Source organism: Augochlora pura, chromosome 5 (assembly GCF_028453695.1).
Source record: "Augochlora pura isolate Apur16 chromosome 5, APUR_v2.2.1, whole genome shotgun sequence".
NCBI lineage: Eukaryota > Metazoa > Arthropoda > Insecta > Hymenoptera > Halictidae > Augochlora > Augochlora pura.
The window spans coordinates 19201386-19211644 of NC_135776.1; the positions used below are offsets into that span (position 1 = coordinate 19201386).

At 34.0% G+C, this 10259-nt stretch overlaps 1 protein-coding gene across 7 annotated transcripts in view; it reads left to right on the top strand.

Moving 5' to 3' along the window:
• The window catches only part of LOC144470079 (uncharacterized), a 58022-nt gene extending 49268 nt beyond the window's left edge, over positions 1-8754 (top strand). For 4 of the 7 annotated variants that reach the window (XM_078180888.1, XM_078180887.1, XM_078180890.1 and 1 more), the window contains 7 exons: positions 105-236; positions 437-460; positions 577-612; positions 927-1091; positions 1409-1528; positions 2001-2074; positions 5710-8754. In XM_078180888.1, coding sequence (XP_078037014.1) covers positions 105-236; positions 437-460; positions 577-612; positions 927-1091; positions 1409-1528; positions 2001-2074; positions 5710-5881 — 723 coding nt within the window. In that variant the 3' untranslated portion in view covers positions 5882-8754. Of the gene's footprint in view, positions 1-104; positions 237-436; positions 461-576; positions 613-926; positions 1092-1408; positions 1529-2000; positions 2075-2562; positions 3558-5709 lie in introns of all 7 variants that reach the window. The other 3 variants (XR_013494071.1, XM_078180889.1, XM_078180892.1) reach the window with 3 other exon arrangements.
• Positions 8755-10259: the final 1505 nt, after the last annotated feature.

Consider the following 10259-nt stretch of genomic DNA (forward strand, 5'->3'; position numbering starts at 1 on the left):
TTTACTTTAGTTAAATTTGATCACGCAAAATAATTTCTGCACTTGACAGGCAATGTTTAAAATAAAGGTATCACGTCAACGATATTGCAATTGTCATAATACAGGTTCAGTCACCAAGCATCGACAGAGTAAACGATTTGGATATACGGATCGACAGAGACGCGTATGCAGATATGTTTCTAGACATTGTTTCCATAAAAACAACAGTCCTGAAGCTGAAGCAGTTACTACAAAAGGTATTACTACATACACTATACATACATTTTCGAATCAGCTCGATGTATAGTCAGCTTACAATTTAATGTTTTATTTAATAAAAAGAAAACACACATTATATTTTATTTGTACTGCACAATGTTGTTGCGCTTTCTGTATTAACACACGATTTTTTATATTATTTTTCATCATTATCACCAACCATGATTTATCCTTCAAGTCAGAAGAGAACGGGTTGAAGAGGGTACGTTGTACTTTTGTTTCTTTGTTGCGCACATTTTTGTATATCGTATCTAATTGCTCGTATTTTCTTTCATAAAAATGCCGACTAATGTGTAATATATCTCTTTGAATCCGCAGGCAGACACTCTCACCCCATTCGATAATACTGTAAAGGTATATACATTTTAAAAACTTTTATAACATTTATTTAAAATCATATTAAGACGTTCGCTAACCAGTTGTTACGCACACACGTGTGAGATTCGTGAGAAAAATAATATTTTATGTATAGTATAGTGATATTTGGGAAATATACAATTTTGTCGAGATAATATTTATTTAGAATAATTTAGAACAAAATAAGATAACTAAAGCATAACTATGATTACGAGAATTGTTAAAATAAATATTGGTATCGAACGTGTTGGATATGGAACAGTTAACGAAAATTATTAAATTCGCTATTTATATATACACTTAAATTGTAGAATGGCCTCTTCTACAACCTGAACGAAGGAGATAACGTGGATGTTAATACTTCTCCCGAAAGCGAAGGTAGCAGCATTGTCGATGAACTGGCAGATTTACGAAGACAGGTAGTCTTTTTGCAAGGCCAAGTGGAAGACAAAGAACGAACCATACAGGTACTACAGGTAAGTTAATTCATTCAAATACGTCGAAAAATACAGTAATATTGGAATTTAAAAAAATCTATTTAACCAAAGTTCAATATTTACTAAATTAAATTAATAATAAATTATTCGAAATTGAACATACAGTTTTTGAAAATTTAGAATTAAAAAATGAGAACTCATCAAGATAAGAACTCCTTTTCGCTGGAAAATAAATTTAACAATTTATAAAAATTTATAATTATAAAATCTAAATAGAAAAAAATCTAAAATAGAAATTTTAAAAATATCTCCTTACCATAATATTTATCAGAAAAGGAAAATTTTGTTTGCCGTAGTTCCAAATGTCGAAGCTCCAAGGACCTAACAACAACGAAAGGCAAAACAGTGCTATAACCAAGAATCGTAACACTATCCTATCCATGGACACCTGCAACGCAGCAACACAAACGGACAAGGTATATTTCCGCCTTAATATCTCGCGATTATTCCAGTCCACCGATTAGCAAGAGGATATTTAATAATCGGAGAGTTACTCGTTGAATGTTTTCCTTTCATCTTGCTGATTATGTTTGTTCCGACTATAATATGGTTTTGAATAATGGACCACGAGATTATACCTTGTTTTCGCTTCCTGGCAAATATACAGACGTAAAACGACACCAGTTTTATCACCGGCACTAGCGACTAGATTGACAATGGAAAGCAATAATTACTATAGTTGCATTCACACCGATATACTCCATAATTTGTTTGTCTCCACCTCACGATCTTTATCCACACAGAATGTGTTTCGATTACGTGTTTACACTTTTCGATTTCCACGAGACACACATCGCAGACCAACCTCTTCTCCATCTTTTCTTTCATATTACCTCCGTTAATTTCTCTCACGTTGTTTATTTATAATATGTTTAATTATGGGCACAGACACGCCCAGGATCCGCAGGTACATCACTCCTACAAACACTACCTAGGGACGGTGTTATGGGGCCTGTAGTTAGGTGAGACTTTTTTTATTTGATCTCACTCGTAACACTCTACTTAATCATAATTTGATTTTTTTTTAAATACTTGTCAACGAACAAAACAGCGTCGCTAATTTCGCAGGAAAATCTTAGAAAATATTCTTGCATTTTTTATCCGCGTGGTCCGACGATTTTTGTAACGTGGGAAACAAGCAGTGCGCCTCCACCACGTTGTTAACCGAGTTCCTAAGATTTTTCTTCAACGGATTGGTATTGTTCGGTCGGTAAAACAGTATTTTTATAACGATGAAACGAACTAACATGTATTCGCTGTCTCGAAACCGCAATAATAGGAGTAAAACGATAGTTAAGTCGGTTGTCATTGATCTGCTGAAATATAATTCACGACACATCACAAATTATATAATCTAAGGTTTTCGTTCCAAAAAAGTTTTGTCATAAATAACCTGTTGTTTTTGCTGGTCCGGTCATTTACCTAACTTTGGTGATTCCATGCGAGACAGCTTCAGGATCGGGAAGGTAGAGTCCGTCAGTGTGTGTGATTTAATATTGGGATACCTACTTCTTTCTGCATTCAATGCTCTTATATTCATGCATCTTTTCTACATCAAGATCACTTATTTGATTATTTGATAGGAGAGCTTTTAGTTCCTTTTTTTGCATGTTAGAACAGTGTAATAATCTTTTTTTATTTATTTCCATTTTTTTTTTGCTGATTCATCTAACCGTTTCTACCGCTTCTAAATGTATGTACATAGTACACTAATTCTAACCATAAGTGCGGATGTAACGATCTTCTGTTCCATTTTTGGGGTTTGTGAGCGAATCTTGCAAATATCAGCTATTGTTCTAGTCAATGTTGCGCGGAGTGCGAGGAAATTACGTGACGCATCATTCTCATCTGTGTTTGGTTATTATAACCTACAATAGTATATTTTAAATATGTGTATAATAAACAACCATCGCCGATGTATTTACACATTTTTTCATACGCTTACTATTGTGATTACGCAATACAAATGTATCTATGAAAATAAATACGAAGTGTTATTCGCCAATTTAAAAAACAGTAATCATTTTTTAAATGTCATTTTTCAATTGATTTCTTCAATCTCAAATTAACTTTTCTCTTATTATCTTATCTTGCTAATGCAAAGTTTCGTTGTTCGAAGTTTCTGATTCGATTGCAAGCCCTAATAAAAATATATGAATAAATAAAATTTAAGATCTCAACAGTTCGCATTAAAACCATAACATCGAACTTAACAATATAGATTGTATATAGATTGGAAAGTATAAAATCCACTCCGAATGTGTCTTCGTGAATTTCTAACGTTATTAACATACTGATTCTCCTAGCATGTAGTATGAATAGTAAAATCTGTATGGTCAGTAAAAAAACAATTGAAAGTAAATAGTTTTTCCTGAACCATTGTTTAGAGATTGTAATAGATTTACAATTAACAATATTTCATGCTGCCTCTGATAGCCGTGTACGGTAAGTTGATTGTAAAAATACTTCTTTTAGTTTGGTATAGTTTGTTGTGCCACAGTTTGCGAAAAAGAATGTTCTCGAATGATGATATATACAGGGGGTCCCAAAACTCACTCGTAATTTGGAATTGAGGGATTTCTGAGATCATTTGAAGTAACTTTTTTCTTTTACAAAATTTTCTCCAAGGCATCGTTAACGAGTTATTAACGAAAAACAGTGACCAATGAGAGGCGAGCTCGCCTGACGCTGAGCCCACGAGCAAGCGACGCCCAGTTCCACTTATTGGTTCCGCCGTCTCGCGTTAGAGGAGCTCGCCTCTCATTGGTCAACGTTTTTCGTTAATAACTCTTTAAAGACGTATCGGAGATCATTTTTGCAAAGGAAAAAGTTGCTTGAAATGACCGATTGTTAGACACTTTTGGGACACCCTGCACTTACATAAATTTTTTTAAATTTACAAAACTGCTTTTGCAAAAATTACTGAAATTAATTATGTTCGTTCGCAAACTGTTAGCTATAGAAACCCTGCAAAATTATATACACCATCGATTCATTCATTGTAACTTGATTCCTATTTGTCTAATCTTCCCACCAAACTTTTTAGCTATAGATTGGAAGATCATGATATCTCGATTATAACCCACTACTTCATTATTTCCAAAAATCATACAACAAAGTAAGCAGCAGAATATTATGAACAAAATAAAATAAAATCTTTATGTTGTTGTTAAATTTCTGTCGTATTGACAAAACTGTTTATTAATAAAAACTTTATTTGAAGCTGATTTTAGTATCATTAGATTATAACAAAACCCTTGCAATTTATTTTAACAAAAAAGGCTTTTTTAAGTAATAAAAAAGAGCTGTTTTTAATAAGAAAAAAAAGATGTAACGAGTAACAAAATTTATTTTTAGCAAATAGTAACTTTTTCTACATACTCACGTTGTTGTATGAATAATTGGTTGCTTGTTGTTATTCTTACTCATTTAGTACCCCTGTTCGTTTGCTTTGTCGGTCGGTTCACTAGTAATAGTCAATATCCATAAATACGTTCTCTAAACCTTCTTCGATGGTCAGCATATCTTTTGCATATAATTTCTACATAAACAAATAATTCATTCATAAACACAACGAATCATGTTGAACTTCTCACTCACACTTTTGTAGATGGTTGACACATTTGCAAAATATCATATCACACACATGTACAGTGCGTTGCAAAATTGTTTAATAATTCACAAAAGGGGGATTATCAAGGTCACTTCAAGCAACTTTTTCCTTTGCAACAATTTTCTCCGATAATCCCCCTTTTGCGAATTATTAAACATTTTTGCAACACACTGTATATTATAACAGAAAATAGGTGGCAAGGAATACAGAACTTCAAGTTCTTTATGATTTCTAGTACCATTATTTTAGTTCATAACTTTGGTGTTTCTTTATCGTGTTCCCTATGTCCTCAGACAACAAGCACACTCATACAAATTCAAAATTCTTTAAAATTTGTTGCACTGAGAAAGTCTATGATGTATTTTAAAGAAACATAATGGCTATCGATGAAAGTAGGGCAAACGTAGCAAGCTTATGATATGGCACGAACAATACGCAGATAGTTTTATATAATAAAATGAATCTTTTAAAACGTAATGAATTTTCCACAATTGAAACAATCGATTTGATTTTTTTTTAAATAGTATATGAAATAATTGATTAGACAACGTCTAAATAAAATGCAAATACCGCAGTTGTTTGAAATGACAGAAAAATATGAAATTCTTTAATTTTTTTATCTAAGTATGACTAAGTATGAAAATTTAAACAATACGTTTGTTAGTTTTATACTAACTAAAAAGGCTGTCTTGTCCACGCTAAAAATATACTTTCCATTCCGACTCCACGACTTTGAGGGAGCAAACTTTCTATAGTCCTTATCTGGTCAAATATTTTTACAATAACAATTATAGTCTCCTAACACTTCTGTTTTTACAAACTGCAAAACTACGATGACTTCTAACAAGTGCCATACCCTAGGTCTGTAAAATAGCTTCACCCCGATCGACGACGGCAGCGACGAAACTCGTCCATAGCACATCCACCGAGTTACTTTAATAACAAATTTCTGATCGACGCAAACATCTACGATTTCGTTTGCAGCTGGAGTGACTCCTGGGATCGACAACGCTCGACATTACCCGCTGAACCGAATAGTGCCAGAAGTCCTCGTAGCATGAGCGAGGTGCAGGATAGACTGGACCCTTTCAAAACTACTCTAACAGCACTAACAGCATGCAAGGAAGCACGGGTAGGGATTGGGACCGCCACCTGAACACGGAGGAGCGCTCCGTTCGCAAACGCAAGGCTCGCGGAAATTGTCGAAAGACGAGCGAGGACAACGCGCGACTAATAACGAGTGAGGTCCGGTCGTCGAGAGTTGGTGTACAGTTTCACCACCTTCGAATAACTTGTCCGATCGACGGTGATCGATCAAATCTTGCCGGTGAATTCTGCACGAGTTCTGCATCAGTCCTCTAGAATTAGCCTATTTGTATATTCCGTAAATTCTGACCTTGTAACCGTCGACCATAAAAATCAATGTAACTGAATATTTATACAACTTACAGAACAGTTCTCGCAGCGAATAATGTCGGATGATATATCATGTATATACACGTGCATATACACAACGTCTACGATTTATAGCAGATCGGTTTGAAAAAAAAGAAGAGCAAGGACAAAGATACACGTTCAGTGTCGTGGAAGGGAGATAAAGTCATTTATCCGGTGATGTGCAGACCAACGATTACACGCAGCATTGTTTAGGGCTGTCAGGCGTCGACCGATCACCCGCGCATCCCATGCACCATCTCTTCACGACCGGACTTGTGTAGTTCTCGTAACGATTGCCGAGTTCACCTGCTCGACAACGATTTATAAATAAAACAGAGTGATTTCTATATTCGACAGAGTTGGTCATTTCGGCATTAGTTGGATACCGTTTTTACGTGCAGCAATGCTTAGGCTAAACTCTTTGTTCTCGAAACGCTCGGACCACAGAATATTTTACAGACGTGATGGTGTAACTTTTGGAATTGGAGATCATTCGGCAAACATAAACGCAACTCAACATAAACGCAATTCAACGTGTACTAATGTAATATGTAGATTATATATATTATATACATTTATATACATTATATATTATAACTAAAATATACATATTATATGTATAATATATATATTATATGTATAATATATATATTATATTTATAATATGCATATTATTGTATACATATATTTATAATATATATATATAATGCTTCAACAGCTTGTCACCAAATGGTAATGTACTTAAAAATTCAGTTAGAAAGATTGTACTTAAAGAACGTGTATTATTTCATTTAAAAAAAAAGTATCTCCATCATTGTACTTTATACATAACGATTTAATATTGCAGCACATTTACCTAGAATTGCTGTGCAGTAGATTTATACATACTGAATAGAAAGTCACGTACAAAAGTTATTTTTATACTAAGCTTTGTAAAATATTCCAGATCGTACAAACTCTTAACCCCTTTGATTTTATACGTTTCAATCTTAAGGATACAACAATACAAATTTAACTAAATCGATTCACCTCTGTAAAATGCTGTGCGAGCATTTAGGAACGTCTGAAAAAGAAGCATGGAACCAAACTAGTTATACACGATCTTTTCAACTCGCGTACTTTTGTACGCGTCCAATTAGAGTGATTTTTACGTCATACTTTTGACTTGTCACACGTGACAAGTTGTAGGAATTTCAAGGTTATGTATAATCGTAATACTGTAAATGATTCGATCAGAAATATTTTATATCGGCAAGTGTTTTATCAAAAAGACTATACAATGTACTTTAAATTCGTGCTTCAGGAGAAGTATGTATCCAACTAAAGTTAGAGTCGCTAACTCTGGTCGCGAGGCTCCGGAATTTGCAGCTGCCTTTTCCCGAAATGAAATACTTGAAATGCGTCCAGTCTTGTGGACTTCCAAGTGTGGCGGAACGTGTTTTGGAACATGAGCGGATCGAACCCAAGTACACATTGGACAAGAAAATCACGATGTCAGTGTCAGGCCATTGAAAGACAGAGAGTGAGATACGAAACGGATCGATTTAAAGTTTGAGATTAAGTAATAATATAAATTATATTTTAAACTTACTTTGAAGAGCGAAGTACAACATTTATCGTACAAGCTATGCATTCCACTGCATAGAGATAGAGTGGTTTGTCAATGAATCTCAGATCTCTTTTTTTGAGAAAAAAGAAACAATAAGGCATATATTGTAGATCCTGTTGCGTTACTAGAAACTAAAATGTTATTAGGAATTCGTAGAAATTTGTTTAAGATAGTTACGGCATTTTAGTAGGCGGGGTGTAATATTACTTTATGGGCAGTGAAAAATAAATACATTATGAAATCCAATTTATGGTATCGGGAAAGGCTAGAAATATTTGTTAGAATTCACGGCTGTGATAACAGGGGAATATTGTTAATAAAAAAGAAAAGGAGAAAGGAAAGAGAGAAATCTACTCGCTGACTCTCGATGGCACGATTTAAGAGACAGTTTACAAATATATCTCGACATAAATTCGGCGTTTCGCGGCGCGTGCAGTTTCGGGTAATGATTTCTGTGGGACAAGGCAGTCGAGACACGCCTAAATCGACGTTTACGTGGAGCTCTCTTGTTTATACACTTGACTGCATTGTAAATTTCATACGTGTATATTTTTTTTATACTTATCTTAATTGTAATTTATCCCATTGTTTATTAGTAAAATCATATTTGGTGCTATTAAATTCCTTTCAGTTCACGATGCTTCGAATCTCTTGAATATATTGTGCTCACGATCGGCATTCGAACGACGCGAATTAGTTTTTCTTTTTCTGTTGCTATTGTTTCGAGTCTGTTAATACAGAATTATGTCGGAGACATCGGCTAGAAAGACAGATACACGCGAGACAACGGAAAGCGCACAAAAATTGCCGTACAACAGACATTGCGTTGGTACGAATAGGTTGTAACACGATTTTTCTGTTCTCGCATTTCTTTTTTTATTTCAGCACGCACGAGATAAAAAGAAATATTGTCGTGGCTTTTACGAATGAATTTGCAATTTAAAATCGGCACGGATAAAGATTTGTTGCTTCTTTCAATGTCATCTTTGTATTCTGAAATTAATTTAAAAAATGTCTAACAAGTTGTAAAATATAGTTAACGTAACTTTTACGTGGAATTAAAATTTTTAGACAGCAGTGTCAATTCAGGATCATGTTTTTATTTATGTATATTTTTATCAACAACGCAATGCAATTACAAATAAAATATAAAATCATTTGAAGTACGGAAAAGGTATATCTTTTCATCACAACGACGCGTAGAGATATTTAATTTTTATGTTCAATACTATTTTACAACAACCATATGTTACACTTTCAATATTTTTTGCCAGATGTAATAGAATTATCTAGAAAAGCCATAAGGCAATATTTCTTTAAATCTTGTGCCCTGTCATTCCAGCTAAAGATATCAAATATATTGATATAGTAATATCAGAGGAAGTATAAAATAGATGCTCTTCTCGTAAAGTCCGGGTCAAAAGAAATCCTCGAATATAAAACCGTCCTAAGAACCCGCGTAGAAAAATCAATTCAGAAGGGAGCTAATTTATACTATCTTATTGAGAAAATCGTTTCTATTGGTCGTTGGATCTCTATACTTCTTACAATCCCGCTGATCTTACTATCTCAATGTATCGGTGTTTTCAATTGTGTCAACGTGACAGTGTCACATAACCTTGAAAGTGCGCACCATCGGCAGCGCTAATTAAATCAACCATTGTTCCCTTTGGTTTCTTTGGTATCATCGAACGTAATTTGACTTTATAGCTTAGCACGTTGACTATCGACCCACCGCCAGGAAGTATCTCATAAAATCGAGCGTTTTAGTTAATAAAACCGGAACTGAAAAATTGCAATTCGTCACCGTGATTACTACTCTTTCAACCTTTTTTTAGATCCTATAAACTCTGAACGGAGCCCAGGTTACCCGCACATATCATAAAAATTACCCATTTTTTGTACTTGGATATAAAGAAACTGTGTGTCACTCAGGTATGAGCGATCTGATAGTTAACGTGTCAAGCAACCGCATAAACACTATCTTGGTCTCCTCCAAATCTCTGAAGTGGCTAATTTTCTATAATGCGAAGGTCGTAATTGTTTTCTAATTCGACTTTATTGTGGGTGTAGATAAGAATCGTTGATAATGTATAAGGTATATCATGGTGTACAGTGTCCTCTGTGACTACAAATGGGTACATAAGTGTTTGTTTACATTTTTTTGGACGATATATCGAGTATATGCTAAATTATTCTAAAGTCTTCAAGAATAATGATTTCTCATAATCTCTTATAAAAACATTTTGCGATTACCTTATTTTTGAAGATTTAAACTTAAGGTAGGTAAAATTTATGGAATGTGATATTTATTGGGTGTGTATTCAGAGAAAGTTTGAAATATAATTTTTATCGTACTTTAGTCTAGGTTAAAGAAGAAACACCTTTGAATAAATTTAATTTTCCATGAAAAAGTTAATTATGAAAACGACTGTGACCAAAGAAGATCGGGCAAAAATTTAAGGTGACATTTACTTACAGAATAACT